At 42.2% G+C, this 16889-nt stretch overlaps 2 protein-coding genes across 10 annotated transcripts in view; one reads left to right on the top strand and one right to left on the bottom strand.

Moving 5' to 3' along the window:
* Window positions 1–8928, bottom strand: part of rcbtb2 (regulator of chromosome condensation (RCC1) and BTB (POZ) domain containing protein 2) — a 42345-nt gene extending 33417 nt beyond the window's left edge. For 3 of the 6 annotated variants that reach the window (XR_015867193.1, XM_088427305.1, XM_088427302.1), the window contains exons 1-3: window positions 8760–8928; window positions 1273–1413; window positions 1079–1209 (exon numbers count right to left, since the gene is read on the bottom strand). Coding sequence is in view for 4 of the 6 variants with exons in the window: in XM_088427305.1 (XP_088283431.1) it covers window positions 1079–1209; window positions 1273–1413; window positions 8760–8781 (294 nt within the window). In the remaining 2 variants the exon portion in view is untranslated. Of the gene's footprint in view, window positions 1–58; window positions 641–1078; window positions 1210–1272; window positions 1414–7983; window positions 8188–8759 lie in introns of those variants that run through there. The other 3 variants (XR_015867194.1, XM_088427306.1, XM_088427304.1) reach the window with 3 other exon arrangements.
* Window positions 2494–16889, top strand: part of fndc3a (fibronectin type III domain containing 3A) — a 48342-nt gene continuing 33946 nt past the window's right edge. For 3 of the 4 annotated variants that reach the window (XM_088427296.1, XM_088427293.1, XM_088427295.1), the window contains exons 1-3: window positions 2494–9060; window positions 9286–9416; window positions 12213–12356. In XM_088427296.1, the coding sequence (XP_088283422.1) occupies window positions 12246–12356 (111 nt within the window). In that variant the 5' untranslated portion in view covers window positions 2494–9060; window positions 9286–9416; window positions 12213–12245. The remainder of the gene's footprint in view (window positions 9061–9285; window positions 9417–12212; window positions 12357–16889) is intronic. The other variant, XM_088427294.1, reaches the window with a different exon arrangement.

A 16889-nucleotide genomic window follows, 5' to 3' on the forward strand; every position in this document is an offset into this window, starting at 1 on the left:
TGGGAATACTTTTTTCAGCCAAGCACTAATTAAGCAATGAAAAGGATTATTGGATGAAAAAAAACACAAAAAAGTGATGAGCTGTTGGATGTACAGTTGAAGTGGTGCCTCCAGGTGTCTTTTATTTATGAACTCCAAAAGATGGATCAAGCAACATCTTTCCTATTTGTGTCTCGTCTGCTGAAAAATTACCACATATTATAATGCCCATACATAAAAAAAAAAAAAAAAAACACGACATCATAAAGATGTAAAACATTTTGCAAAGGGCTCATCGTAACAATTATCGATAAATTCCCTCGTGTTCCAATCGACTTACTTTTATTTTGAAAATAAAACCAGTGTCCCTGTCAGAGCATTCAATTGAATATTCTGATATCTGCCGGGACACTTTTATACCAGAAGAATTATAGTGTATTCTGGTGTATAATTCATCTCATGTTTGTGCAAGTGGTCTTAACTCATTCAATGTCACGCAGGAACATTCTCATCTTTTAAAATAGTTAAACCAAAACGAAATCATAAAATTATAGTCAAATATGTTTTTTTTTTGCTTACCTAATAAAAGCCAATTGAGCACTGTAGTGATAACTGTGACCACTAGGTAGCAGTGTTTCCACACTTACAACAAAGCTGTTACCTATATGCAAGTGTAACAGAAAGAACGGAAGTCAATATTTCAATGACATCACCCATATTTACAGCACACAGTATTCTGTTGTCCTTGAAAGGGGCGTGAATAGGCTTAATATACTGGCCCTCTAGGTTTCCTTTTTTAATAACGCTTGGCACTGAAAGAATAAAGGGACAAAGATTTTAACTAAAGCAAACAAGCAAGAAATATGTTGTGTTCAAAATGTAGAAATTTCAAGCATAACTTCTGAAATCAACATTGATATTTTCACTATTTAATAACCCAAAAAAATCTGATGAATGAATCAATACAATTCCAATGTAAATTAGCTTAAATCTTAACGTACTGGGGGCGCTCTTAGCTCGATTTTAGGATCACTGCACGACAGCAAAAGCAGTGTGCGGAGAATCCAGTGTGACCCTAATATCTCTCTTCAAAGCCTACCTGGACATTGTGCTCGGCAGCGACTGAGAGCAGAGTAATGGCGTTCTCCTCTGAAATGGCCGTCACGAGTCTCTCCTGGCACAACTTTTGGAGCCTGCTCTCCTGGTAGAGGACGGCCAGGTGCAGCAGGCCTGAAAAAACAGTGGCGGTTTGATTCCATCGCGTTGCCAAGTGTGCGCGGGCGAAATCCTTACCCGCAACATCCTCTGGCGGCAGGTTTACAAAATCGGTGTAGAGGTACTCCAGGAAAGACTCGATACACCGCAAAAGAGAAGTGGTAGATTTCAATGGTGTCCTCATTTGTTTCGTTCGGCAGCTTGCGTAAATGTTTGGACCTGGAGAGAAATAACGCAAAAATAAACATTGATATCAGGCCACCGAGTAGTCGAAGCAATAAGTGAAATTGGAGATCGGTATATAAATGAGGAAAGTTACTCGCACAAATTGGGAGAAAATCACATGCGATGTCTGCATTACAAAAATTGGTCAATACAACCGAATGGCGTCTTGAAAACTGGAAAAACTATCGTGTACTAATCGGTATATAAATGAGGAAAGTTACTCGCATAAATAGGGAGAAAATCACATGCGATGTCTGCATTACAAAAATTAGTTAATATAACCGAATGGCGTCTTGAAAACTGGAATAACTATTGTGTACTATTTACAAAAAAAAAGAAGGGTAAGGGGAATATAAACCCAACTCTTTAAAGTCTATAATCCCCACAAAAAAAGGAAATACAAATTCTAAAAAATGTTTAATGTGTGCATAATGGGGCTTATCCCGCCAGTGTACGTAGCTGAAAAAATAAAAGACTTCCTCAGTTAAAGTGCAGCTCGAGTGGTTCGCCGGACACACGCTCTTTGTGGGGACTAAGGTTAATATGGCCGCCGACACAGCAGCAGACAGTCTGGCTCCTTCCGACCAAGAAGAATGCAGATTCTCAATGTCCGGAGAGCGCCGATATAAAAAGAGCGACGCGGAAACAATACGTCTGGCGGGACTTCCCCTTTCGACACGGACAGGAAACGGCGGGCCGGACACACGGCGTTCCTTCACGGCCCCACGCTGGGAAAAATTCTACAATCCCTGCAAGAAGCCGGCTGTGTTGCTCAATCAGCAGTTTTGGCCGTCACGCTGTCAAAGAGTTTGATCAGTGCAAATGAGAATATCTCAAATGATGATCAAGACCCCCCAAAAAAGTCGACAAAAGTACTGGGACTTTGGAACAGCATCAACGAGGGATGTCCTGACACCGATCACGTGATCAGAAAAAAAACCCAAACTAACGAACCCTGGTTACAATTGCCAAGAATCGGGACTCCAAATCACGTGACTCAAACTGTGACTCGGGTGCAAATAAATAAATAAATAAATAAATAAAAGTAAAGGGAGACATCTTTAGCAAAAACAGAACAGGATATCCACAGCCTTACAATGAGAAAAAAACAGGTATAAATATTATAAATATTAATAGTATAAATATTATGGTCGCTGCTGTCGCTGTCGCTGCTGTCGCTGTTTTAGCCTTAGCTGGAGAGACGAACGATATTTTTCTTTTATATTTTTCTATTTTTACCACCACCCGTCGGACCTGTGTTCGGTGTTGTTTTTCTTCTTTTTCCTTCATTTTTGAGGACTGTTTCCATTCTTCGATAGCTAGTGTTTCGCCGTTTCTCTGAACAGCGCCTAGCTCCGTTCGTCCTCGTGCAGCTCTGCTAGCGTAAGTATTTCGCTCGGCTGTACTAAGGTAAGCATGGCTCCGTGCACCTCCACCTCTTCTGTCACCTGCGACACCTGTGTTATTCTCATGGAGAGGCTTTCTCTCCTAGAGGGCCGTGTCCGTCAGCTAGAGCAGGGTAGTCTGATAATCGTAGATCAGACGGACACATCTGATAATGACAATGCGGGCCGTAGCCCTCCCGCAATGCCGCTAGCGTCGGCTAGTGCGGGTCGTAGCCTACCCGCTAGTCCGGCTAGCATTAGCCCTAAGAAGCCTGCTAGCCGCGGTGAGCCTGTTCGGACGCATAATCGCTTTAGTCCCCTCGCTAGGCAAACTCCTCCTCAGTCTACTGGCTCCCGCACATTAGTTATAGGGGACTCCATCACCCGTAACATCAAGCTTAAAAAGCCAGCCACCGTAATGTGTATTCCTGGGGCCAGAGCACCCGACATTGAAGCTAACCTTAGGGAGCTGACACGCAAGAGGGCTAGACACCAGACTAGTGCAAACAACACTAGCTACTCGGACATAGTGATACACGTCGGCTCCAACGATACTAGAATGAGGCAGTCTGAGATTACAAAGAAGAACATAGCTAGGACTTGTAATCTCGCTAGAAAGATGAGTCGGCATCGAGTTATTGTCTCTGGCCCTCTGCCTGCGAGAGGCAATGATGAGAGGTTTAGCAGATTATTCTCGCTTAACCGGTGGATGGCTGGTTTCTGTAAAGAGCAGGGTTTCCAGTTTGTAGATAATTGGCCCTCTTTCTGGGGCCGGCCCGACCTGCTGAGGACAGATGGCCTTCACCCTAACTGGAAAGGCGCTGTCACTCTTTCTAGAAACATAGATTACTGTTTGAGCCTTCCATGACTTCCCACATTAGAGCATGTCGGGTCGCAGGCGAGTAGCGAGCCTGCTAGAACGGGTGTGGAGTCGTTAAGGCTAGAGTTAACCGGCACTAGGCTGGACTGTTACAACACACATAGCATACTTAGTCTAGGTCACTGCAATCCACACACTGTTTCAATACCTAATGCTGAATGCCCCAATGATAAGATTTCTGCTGAGGTGGTGTTGATTAAGGAAAACAGCCCTGCCTCTTTAATCAGTAAGACTAGTGACAAAGTGCCTAGGCGAAATATTAATATCAATATGCGCGCTGTAGTCGTCGACAATCGAATTCCTACTTTACTAACATCGCGACGAGGTTTTAATTACTCAAAATATAGAGCAAGCCCCAGCCATAAAAATCTTGTTGGTATTAGTACTACCAACACGAGGACTCAGAATAGTCCGGGAAAAATGTCCCAGTTTAAATTCGGCTTCATAAATATTAGGTCACTCGCTTCAAAAGCCCTTCTTGTAAATGATCTTATTACAGATCAAAATCTTAACGTGCTTGGTCTCTGCGAAACCTGGCTAAAACCAAATGAATTCTTACCATTAAATGAGGCCTCACCCGCAAACTTTGTGGGCTCACATGTTGCCCGTCCTTGTAAAAAAGGGGGGGGTGTCGCCCTAATTTCGGAATCTGATCTTAGGCTTAGCACGAGCACGAGTCACACTTTCAAGACATTTGAGGCTCTCGTTATGCGATCGAGCTCCTCACCACCATTTTATGTGGTAGTTATTTACCGTCCTCCTGGCCCATACTCTGGATTCTTAGATGAATTCCCTGAACTTATGGCTGACTTAATAACTCACACAGATAATATATTAATTATGGGTGACTTCAATATTCATATGAACTCCCCATCAGAGCCACTTACTGTAGCTTTTCAAGCAATAATCGATGCATTTGGTTTTACACAAATAATAAAAGCAGCAACACACCGGAATGGTAATATCTTAGACTTAGTGCTAACCCGTGGCCTAACTGCCTCAAACGTCATAATTCTGCCACATACTAACGTTATGTCTGATCATTATCTTATAACATTTGAAGTCCTAGCTCAGTGTGGTCTTGTTGTCCACAACCAAGGCTTTAAGAGCCGTGATATTAATTCTTCAACGACTGCTGCACTTTCTGAATTACTGCCTTCCGCAACAGCTGCCTTTCCGTCCTTCACTGGCTCAGTCGATAAGCTCGCGAATGATTTTAATTCGGTTCTTCTAAATTCCCTAAACTCTATTGCGCCGCTGAAACTTAAAACTCGTCCGAAGCGGCGCACTCCGTGGTTTACGGAGGAAACGCGTACGTGTAAACTGTTAAGTAGACAACTTGAGCGTAAATGGCGAACAACTAAACTTGAGGTTTTCCGTCAGGCCTGGTGCGATAGCTTGCTGAAATATAAAGAGGCTCTTAGGCTAGCAAAAACTAATCACTTTTCCAAAATGATTAGTCTTAATAAAAACAACCCAAAGTATTTATTTGAGACGGTAGCGCAGCTAACACAGCAGCAGCAGGTTAATCAAAATTCCCTCCATTCAGCACACGATTTCATGCAATCCTTTACTCAGCGGATTCAGCTAATAAGGGAAGAAATAAAAAAGGCAGCGCCGCTCACCACCTCAACTGTGATTGTTGATGCTAGTTCGGACAATCAGGTTCATGAAAGTCTGGCTACCCTGTCCCAGTTTGATTTAGTATCCCTGGAGTGTCTTACACAACTGATTAATGCAGCAAAGCCGACGTCCTGCATGCTCGACCCGCTTCCAGGCAAACTCGTCAAAGAGTTGTTCCCGATCTTGGGGTCGTCTGTCTTGAATATTATCAACCTGTCACTCTCCTCTGGCATTGTACCTGAAGCTTTTAAGACGGCCGTCATTCAACCATTACTTAAGAAACCACACCTAGATCCTGAAGATCTCGCTAACTATAGGCCAGTGTCACACCTTCCGTTTATCGCCAAAATTCTCGAGAAAGTTGTAACACAACAGCTTAGTGATTTTATGATAGACAACAATAGATTTGAACTCCTTCAGTCAGGTTTTAGGGCCAACCACTCAACTGAGACAGCCCTAGTAAAAGTGACGAATGATCTTCTCTTAGCCTCGGATTCCAACATCTCATCAATATTATTACTGCTTGATCTTAGTGCCGCATTTGACACTATTGATCATCATATTCTTATAGAACGTCTTAGATCATGTGTTGGTATCTCGGGATCAGCACTTTCTTGGTTCAGATCTTACATCCTGGGAAGGACGCATAGTGTCTCTTATGGCGACGCGATCTCTGAGTCTTTCTCCGTCTCATGTGGTGTCCCGCAGGGGTCAGTACTTGGCCCCTTACTGTTCAACATCTACATGATTCCTTTCGGCGATATTATACGTAAACATGCTATTAGTTTTCATTGCTATGCTGATGATACCCAACTCTATATGCCCTTAGAAATAACGGATCCGTGCAAGTGCAGTAAACTGGAGGCTTGCCTTGCCGAGATTAAACAATGGATGTCTTCCAATTTTCTGCTTCTCAACCCTAATAAAACTGAGATGTTATTTATTGGCCCTGCTCATCATCAGCACCTGCTTAAGAATACCACGCTGAACCTAGAAAACTGTATTATTTCCCAAAGTAGTTCTGCAAAAAATCTCGGCGTGATATTTGACTCAACTCTCTCCTTTCGAACACATATTAATAACATGACAAGAACGGCGTTTTTTCACCTCCGCAATATAGCTAAAATTCGCCCTATTCTTTCTCTTAGCGATGCAGAAACATTAATTCATGCATTTGTTACGTCGCGCCTAGACTATTGCAACATTTTGTTTTCTGGCCTTCCCATGTCTCACATTAAAAGCCTGCAGTGTGTACAGAATGCAGCGGCGAGACTATTGACAAGGACGAGAAAGTTTGATCATATTACTCCGATTCTAGCTGACCTGCATTGGCTTCCAATACACGTGAGATGTGATTTTAAGGTGTTGTTAATTACTTATAAAATTTTACACGGTTTAGCTCCTTCCTATCTCGTCGACTTAGTATCACCTTATGTTCCGTCCCGACAACTTCGATCACAAAATGCCGGTTTGCTATCGACCCCACGGGCTAAAAAGAAGTCTGCGGGATCAAGGGCATTTTCCATTCGCGCGCCAGTACTATGGAATGCCCTACCTATGGAAGTTCGCGCAGCCACCTCGGTAGAAATCTTTAAATCCCGACTAAAAACACATCTATACTCAAAAGCATTTAGTTAAATTAGCCTGTCTGCAGCCTTCTTCTTTTTTCCTGCCCCCCTCTTCCGGCCGGGAGAGGGGGCTAGCTAGATGGTGAGGGTTGACTTGACCGCCTCCATTGGGTCCTGCGCTGGTCGACCATCACGGGTTAGGAGTCTAGCCGTCTGCGGTCCACCTGGCTGGAATGCGGGATGGTTCCTGCCCAATGGCTTTGCCTGCTGTCAAGACATCACTGCACTATATAGCACAATATGTTTTCTGTAATTTATATTGTTTCTGTGTTCGGTACATGCAGCATCCACTTCAACCTGTGGGCCTGGAAGGGGGCTCCTCCCACCTGTGGTCCCTTCTGGAGGTTTCTGATTTTCCCCAAATTGGGGTTTTTGAGTTTTTCCTTCCCCTTCTGGGAGCTTTGACAGGGGATGCTGTTGTGTACCTTACATTGAAAAGATGTCTCTGTATGACCTCTTTTCATTCTGTGAAGCCCTTTGAGACTTCGGTGATTTAGGGCTATATAAATAAAATTTGATTGATTGATTGATTGATTGATAAATACTATTTAATGCTTGGGTAAATAGGAGAAAATGTTTGTCAATGCTATGTCATAATTAGAGTATTATGACTTTTGAATACTTCTGCATTATGGGAGTCCAGGCTGAGCCAATCACCAATTTCATTGAAAGGCTTGCAACTGTCATAACTGTTGTCCACTAGTGCCACCCGGTGGTATTGAGTTGTCAACACAAAAATTGCGACTGCAATTTAGAACAAACTTAGTTGTTCGGAGATGACAGTTGGTTACAGGGTTCGTTATCCTCGTTATAAATTTTGCATTTCAAATGGGCGTCGACTTCAGCATGAAGGCAAAACAGCGCAATCTACTGGAGGTAGTAGCTAGTAGCTTCGCTGGCTGTGTTTACTACTGCTTTGCCCTCATACTTCCGGTATCGTAACGTTGAGTTCAAAGACATCGCAAATTTGGCGTTACCTAAAGAATTTACTGGAAACAAAGTACTTGTCAATTTGACGACTTCGAAGTTTGATTTATAGGTAGCATACCCATGAAAGCAGCTTTGAGTCAGCTTTTCAGTCCACCTTAAAAAAATCGCAATTGCGCCTTTTCGCCTTTCGGTGACAATGCTTTCCAGATGCCCTCCCAAAGTATTGGAACAATGAAATTTACTGAAGTTGAGCAGAATCCACAGTGATAACTGTGACCGTTAGATGGCAGTGTTTCCACACATACAACACAGATTACAGAATTGTAATTCTAAGTAAGGAACGGAATAAGATCTTTCATATGACACCACCCTTGTTTACAAAGACATAGCACACACTATTCTGTCAGCCTTGAAAGATGAGTGAAAATGTTAAAGATACTGTCACTCTAGGTTTCATTTTCTGATAACGCTTGGCACTGAAAGAGTTAAGATTTAAAGGGACTGTACAGTAGTCACACTACTATGAGGACAATTTAATTCCAGCAGGTGACGCTACCACCGATCTTAAACATACATATCGGGACATCAACCTGTTATTGTATATGTGCGTTTTTGACAATAGATTTCTCTATTTTTAATAGAAATTATTGAAACGTTTTATGATTCAAAATAGCACAAAAAAGCTTGGCTGAAATTATCAAATAGATCAGCATGTGTTCTGATGTATTGGTGCTCTGAATTCGGATGAAAACGAAAGTAAACAGGAACATTCTATCTTTAATGAACACTTTTTGCATGCAGTTTAATAAATGTCGGTTTCGTTTCATTGTAGAAATGTTTGGGATTCCCGTTGACGTAAAAAGGTTTTTTCCCAGCCCGGTTTCAGTCGCTCACCAGCATCAGCCACTATTGACATTATCAGTTGTATTTGTAGACCAGTCGACAAAAAGATCCCCCCAAGAAAAGTCGCGTGAAACACGTCGAAATAATATGCTTCACGCAATTACGTAATATTTAAAGGGAGCCGCAAACGTTTCATTTTACTTTATATACAAACTGAAGGTTCGCCATGATTTGCTTTAACACGCATGCGCACACACTCAGTCGGACCGTAAGCGATGGCGAAATTCCTGCTTTTTATGCAAGGAGGACCAGCCTGGAAAGCAAAGTTATCTCGATAGAGTCGACCGCTTAGGTGAGCCCCGACCCTATTAAATCGCCTTTCAAGTTCTCCTCGGATGCCCTTTGAGGCAAAAAAGAAAAGGAGAGGGTGGAAAAAAAGAAGCTTCGTCTTGCTAACTATTAGCAACGTAGAACCAGGCGGCTAACGTTAGCATACTCCCCTCCTTTTTTTCTTGTTGTTTTGTCATGGCGAGTTAACACTCGGACAATTGTTGTTGTTTTTTTCCCCTTCTTCCAGGTGGTTTGGGGGGTTTGCACCGAAGGGGAAGCTGCTCCTCTTCGCAGCCCGCTGACGTGGACGGAAAAGGGGGAAAAAGGCAACAGATTTGACTGTGGTGCATCGCTTGTTGACCAATATCGTCTCATTGAGTGAGTAACATTAGCAGCTCCCTTTTAACGTAACGCACTTTTAGTCATTGTTTAAAGCATCTTTCGGAAAAATAAAAGGACATCCGCAAACGGTTTGCACCTGCTAATGCATTCCGAGCCTGCTAATAATAATATGACACCTGTAGCTAGAATAATCACAAGGCGTTAGAAGGCAAGAGGTCTAGAAGCACTAAAACTGATAATTGCTTGAATGAAATGAAGCAGAGTTGACAAACTAATTAAAAATTAATAATACAACAAATTTCCGGTAAACTGAGCAAGAGAGCTACAATGAAGTGGATAAAAAAGTTGTCAAAACGTGGCAGTTTATTTTTATGGTAATTGTTTGTGAGGATACTCATATTTTTTAGTTAAAGATAATCATAATGCTATCGGAATCAAGCAAATTTTTTTTGTCATTTTACATATATATATGCAATTCAAAATTCCCTAAACTTAAGACATACTTATTTATTCCTAAGAATGATGGCCAAAAGTATGGGTGTGCCTTATTAACAATAACTTAAAAATGAGATTTATTTGTTTTTCCGACACCATTCGAGGATGGTGGCTTCGTCAGCCACATAAGCCGAGTTTTGATGCACAAATGTGCATTTTTAGATCAGCCGTATTCTAACTTGCAATGATTACCGTAACAGTGCGAACTCAACGGCGGATGTCAGTTGGCTGTGAGCAGCAAGTGCCTGTTGCAGTTAACAGCAGCTCGTGTTAGCTGAGGTTGTTACGGCCTTATTTCCAGTCAAAGAAGTGAGCACGCTGAACCAATGTCCGAGTCCACCCTTGTTCACACACATTAATATTATTAAAATGGAGAGAATCAGGTTATAGTTATGATGTCTCTATCTGATTCAAATTGGAGTGCACCGGTTAGAAAACACTGAATGGTATTCCATCTGTCTTGTTTATTTTGGAATGTGCACACAATCATGAACTTGATGGAACAAGGAAGTTGTTATTGGGGGTTTTTTTGTTGGCAAAATGAACTCGAACTTCATCGCAAAGAGAAGGAAAAACAATTACATGAAGCACATTCAATGTTAAATTGGCACTGCGTTCAATGATCGCTCACAATGTGGGGAAATCCGCAACACACTTAACCAGCAACAAATATAGAATTTACAGATATGAACACAAGAAAATGTGTGTCGTTGCGCATTGATGCGTCTTATACAATGTAGCATAGAAAATACCAGAATTTGACCGCAAAATAATGGGTGAGTCTTATACACGTGTGTCTTATATTTGGGGTATTACGGTAAATTCTAATTTCCTTCCCTCTTGGCCATGGTGCCTTTTGCCCTCATGAAACTCCGTTTTTGGAGTGTGGGTGCTGGCGTGCCCGAAGAGAACCCATGCGTGTCTCGGGGAGAACATGCAAACGCCACTCAGGAAGGCCGGAGCGAGGTGGATTTGAACTCAGTCCCTGAATTGTGACTCGGACATGCTAACCACTGCGCTGCCCAATTGTTAAACATATGTGATATTATTGTCTTAACAGAAAACAGTTAAAATGATCAATTCATTACAGATGCCAAAGTAAAAAGTGAGTACAGTAGTTGTTTCCCATCCCCAAGTCTGACATTTTTTTTCCTCCAAAATTTTCAAACCTCTTTCACGTTGCTATACTCTTGACCTCTTGTCCCTGTCGCCACCCCAATGGCTCCTCTACCTCATTTTCACTTTGGAGGATGGAGTGCCTTTTTTGTCCTTTTCATTGGACTGCCTGTCTTCTTTAGATAATGTTTGTATGGTGCTCTTAAGGCGCCTGTCAACAGAATGAATTATTAATATTTTCACTTTGAGTCTGTTCACTATGAAACTGAGTCAGATGTCCCTCCTCTCTGCCAGCTGCAGTCCACACTTGGCATACATATTAGTATCATGATAATCCAGTAAGTGACATGTTTTGGCTGGGCTTTTCCTCTTTCAATCACTTTAGAGCACGGATGACATTCAAGTCACAGTAAATCACAGGTCTTATCATTCAAATCTCAAGCAAAATCCAAGTCATTTTGTCAAATCAATTAAGATAATCAATACAATCTTACTCTTACCTGTACTATCTGGTCTTCATAAAGAGAGAATGGAATGATAATATTGGCCACTTCATCATCATGTTATTTTGTGCCACTGCTTACCAGGGATTCAAACTTAAAATCTTAAGAAATGTCAAGTTTTGAAATTGTGGATTTGGGCAAGGTGTCGGGAATTGTATGGGTTTGTGGACTATTGTGTAACATCTGCGAGTCCGTGGGTCAGCTGATTGCTAGCGTCGGGGCCAAAGAGTCACTCTGTGGGCCGACCGACCGGCCGCCCACCCAACCCTTGCACTTCAGTTCATTGAACGTCGCCTTGTAAACGCAGCTATGTTGTTTCAGCTTAAGACGGGGAGGGGCTAAAGCTAACCGATAAGCCAGATCACTGCGAGGTTTAGGAGCGCGGGCGTACTATACTGTAATTAGGTTCAAGGACATACAATACATCCCCCTCGTGGTCGACTACCGTTTTTCGGGCAGGCGAAAAATATTTTTTGACAGAGGTGTGCTGCTTCACTACCATAACATGACATATACTATATTATCTCACAATATCACCATTATTGTTCAATCCCCAATCAGGCAATGGAATGAATGATGATGTGAAAATATTATTTACATTTTTCTTTTAGATACAAAGAAAGTCGCCAAAGCCACTCAGGAAGAATAATTGTACTTTTTTGATGGCAGGCCACCTTTTTGATGTTAAGCCAAAGTAAAAACTGCACCTTTGTTGCAGAAGACCCTCTCCAGTGGTGTGAATGAGGGAGACATGGCAGACCACACCCCGCCTCTGGAGTCCGGCCAGCTTCTCAGCCCTGAACTCCCCATCCTGGCGTCACCGCCGCCCCCAGCCATGGTCAACGGGGAGGGCCCCCAGCAGGTATGTGCACGCCCCTTTTGAAATGTTGCCATCTTGTTGCTGAGGGTCCGCTATTTTCTCCACAATACAGAAATCATGTATTTGTGGTTCACCATTCACAAATCCACCACACTTTTTTTTAAATCTGTAGAACCTGTTGGACGAGTGAAAATTTGTAACCGTTTGGTGGACGAGACAACCGAAGCACTTTGAGAATATTGATATACAACATTTAGTAAAACTGATTGCTAATCAGAGATTTCAGTTTTCCTTGTAGGCAAGGACATACTGCATCCATCAGTGGGGTGCATTGTGTCAATCGCGGTCGACCGGGGACCTAGCTATTGTTAGTTGATTGCATGACATAAAGATGAGCAAGAAGCTAATTGTCACAACCTTGCGTCCACGAGGAACTTCAAAATAAAAGCCTTCCAAAGTCGTTCATTTCATACATGAGATCCCACATTTTATTTTGAAGCGTTGTTTGACTTCCTCAGTCCATTTGGCCTGTTGACAAAATGTCAGTGGTTTGATAGGCAGCAGTTTCTCTGCACGTCTCGTTTCACTTCTGGGCCAATAAGCTGGAAAAAACAAAAAGAAAAACTAGCCGATCTCATCCCATAGTTACTGACCGGTAAATGTGTCTATCCTAGCTAGATCATTTTACTCTTACTTTCCTGAAAGGCGAAGCGATGAGTGCTGATAGCCTAAGTAAAGCTGAGCGAGTTAGACTCCGCCCCTCACTGCAGTTGGACAAATCTGAACATGTGAGTGACACAGCGCAAATGTGTACTTTCATTTATGGCGTTTACTAAATCTGTTTACTAAACTGTAATATCACTAAAACATTGTTTAGTGATAACGCCTCTAAAGAGGAGATAATAATTTAAAATATCTTGGTGTATTTTCATCACTGGTTATTGGGATATCAACAATAGGTCCTTACCCAGCTGCGGGAAAAGTAGATCTCTGGTTACTTCGGGGCACCCCTGGTATACACACATGCACGATGCATTAGATTAACCTTCTGCACCAGACAGCTTGCTCGCTTTGACTTTATCAGTGCATTTATAATACAATATTAGATAGAGAAAAAAATGGTCTTTTCATATTCTATTCCTGGTTTTGTGTGCTTTCTGTATTGCCCCAAGATTCAACAAGATAATGCCAAAGTGCTAGCTAACAGGAAAGTTGTAATTGGGGTCAAGCAAGCCCACTGAAGTAATGCAGAGACCAACATCTTTTTGTATGTGTTGGAGTTCAGCCTGTTTATTCGTGGTAATTGAGTGATGTGTGCCGCATTACTATAGGAAAATCTCGTTCATTGCATGTATAATTCATCACGTTCTATTATGTTTCCCGTGTCTGTCAATTTTGTGTGACGTCTGCATGTATGAAACGTGTTTTAGGTCATGCATCTATTCATAGAAATGGTTGACGCGTTGCAATATGAGGAAATGCGTCAATTTGCTGAAAGTATGCACAAAAGTGTGCTTTATTCTAAAGTAGGTATCCACTGTGGGTAGTAATAGGGGATATTAGTCTGGAAACTCTTAGGATTAGATGAATCTTCATCACACAAGTCTGATATTGAAGAAGTCTCATCGTATTATATACTCAGTAATCAGATGAGAGGTTCTTAATTTGTCATTTTATGAAAGCTGATACACTCGGCCAATCGTTTCAGATGCTAAAAGATTACTCATAGTCACTCCTGAAACACCACATCCGGATTTGATGACAGATTTCTCGAGAAGCAGATGCGCGTTTGGTAGCGAGCACAGCTCCCTCAGTGGGTATTGTTTAATATAGCAATTATTTAATATCAGTATAAGTGAGACTGAGCATCCGTGACATGGGGGCTGTCATTTTTGGCTGCGTTGATTTCTCTGACTTCCTAAATAGCGTGGCGCTTGCACACCCTATCTTTTTCCATCGTCTCTTCCATCTTGTGCAATTTGTTCAGATAAGACTCGCTAATATTAGCCACGGTCCACGTGGCTTTCCAGCCATCCTGTCATTTTCCACTGTGGGAAAAAAAAAAAAAAAAAACATAACACGTCATGCCGAGTTGCGAGAGTGATCTCACGGAATTCGACTGCCTTGTTGACAGCGAAAAATAAGAGGTCGCCCGATTACCTGCGCGCGTCACGCATCCGTGTGCTTAGCGTTTTATGCCAGCCAGCCAGAGGAATAAACACACGGCTCTACCTTGCCGGTTGACGTCATCGCCGTACCTCATGTTCGGGCCAATTTGAGCCGCTGCGTGTGCATGACTGCTGAAGGGCACTGAAATGTGTTCTCATGTGGCGTAATAACACATATCTGATAACACAGCTCTGTTTGTCTTAATGGACAGACAGTCACCACCCCTTAGATCAGTCAATACTTAAATCAACGATTTACAAAATCAACGATTTACAGTGTGATAAACAAGACACTCTTTTGGATGTTCTGCCAAACATTGGCCAGGTAGAATTAATTGAATCAATCGTTGTTATTTAGAATTACATCGAAGGAATAACATAGGGCTTGAGCTGGAGCCCTGTGGAAAATTGCAAAAAAACGGTGAGTAATTACACGCAATCTTTTCAGCTGTTTATTGAAGAGGACAACACACACATTCACACACAGAGTAAACAACTCAAGGCCTGAATGTCACACACAACTCCCCGCCGTTAAAGACTCACATTCAACACATTATAAACCAATATTTTTTCTTTACATTCTCTTTTACGATGTTTTAACTAGAGCTGTCAAAGCATTAACTATGGAGATTTGAATTTTATGGAGCGTCGACAGAAAAAAAAAAACCTCCTGCCTTTTTTGTTTTATTTCCTGTGGCAGCTTACATCAACTCATTTTGCAGCAAAACTTAGCGGAAAGCTATTGGCATAAAGACAGAGACGGACTTTTATGTCGTTTTGCTTTAAAAAGTTGACTGACTGCTCATCAGAGGCATCAAGAATAATTTGCACACCAGATTCAAAGACAAATTCCAAGAAGTCCGTCTTTGGCATATCATCTCTGAGATAAACACTCTGCTCATGAAATTTCCATAGGGCCTCACAAATCAACATTGCTGCGGTGTGATGCTTCTGGACACGACTCGACCTATTTATTTGAGATTTTTGAGAAGGCATTACTAATTGCGGAAATCCATGAATGCCAAATCCAGTCAATTTATCGTTACCATCAAATGATGTGCTTTGAGAATTTTCCCATAGGTGTGTACATATCACGCAGGCTGGACCACGTTAAACGGTTTGGTCCTGACAAAGCAAGGCAGAGCTGCCATGAAAATCAGTAACGGCTGAACTAACCCCCCCACCCCACCCCCTTCTTTACACACACCCTCGCTGACCTTTTACTTTGACAAGCTGCGAGGACACTTCCTCCTCCTTTCTCCTGCGTCCAGTCTGGGCTGCCGGGTATTTGCGGTAGACTGGAGCAGTTATTGTGAGTCAGAGATGAAGCCGCTGTCATGGGGTCATTACCTGAGATGATAAGAGATCACTTTGTTTACAGCGTGATTCACTGCTTCCATCCATTAACTGTACCCCCACCTCCCTGAAACGTCTTCCTGCAGTTGCTAGTTAAAGTGGCAACAGATGCAGCTGTCTGTCAATTTTTAAACCTAGCTAATTGCACATGGACTTGCTTGCTTTTATTCAGGTTATAGTGTGCATTTGACTGTTTTCAACCATTTGCTTACGCCTACCTGTCGTCACATGCAAAACTCAAAACAAAGTGGATTTGTATCACACATTGCGAGTCCAAATTTTCATGTTACTCATTAATTAAAACCACGAAAAGCAATACAGAGAATCACTTTTTTAAGTTAAGTTCTTGATCATTGAATCGTAAAAAGCTTTGCTGGTTTGGACGTGCACACGTAAACGATGCGTAATGCATTCACATCACATACGCGTGAGGAGTAGGAGGTGGAAACTAAGGTATTTGGTTGATGCTTGCTGGGATATTAGTTCCATAAAATGGCAGTTTTCCTGTTTCTTGAAAGATATTATAGGTTCTTGAGACTTTTGGTTGTGTGTGTGTTTATGACAGACATGCCTACCTAATGCCACATTGCAAGATTATATATTGGTGGGCAGGGATGAACTGATTTTTATTTTTTTCTCAGCGATATTTCGTGATCAGGGACAAACTGGGAGACTATTCAATGACCAGGTAGGAGCCTTGCGGGGGGGCAGGAAAAGCTGAGGGAATCCAATTTCACTTTTACTTTTGAGACGTTTTGATCCCCAGGTTATTCAGTAACTCGGACATGCACTGATGGATAATTCAATAGGCGTGTGTGTGTTTGCTCGTCTGATGTCACACAACATTTGTTAATTAATACTAAAAAGTCAGTGCATCAAACAGGGAGCGTGTCGGAGTGCCGCCTGATCTAAGGCTAGCAGCCCTGCATGGGCTCATTTTACTGTAAACGAGCGAGACCTCTCTCTGGACCTTGCCGTGTTTTGGTGCTACAGAAAGACGAGGAGACAAGGTGCTTGTGTGCTTGAGAAACCACAAAGATGCTGACTTGGT

Source organism: Hippichthys cyanospilos, chromosome 11, assembly GCF_059441005.1.
Source record: "Hippichthys cyanospilos isolate Australia breed blue-spotted pipefish chromosome 11, RoL_Hcya_1.0, whole genome shotgun sequence".
NCBI lineage: Eukaryota > Metazoa > Chordata > Actinopteri > Syngnathiformes > Syngnathidae > Hippichthys > Hippichthys cyanospilos.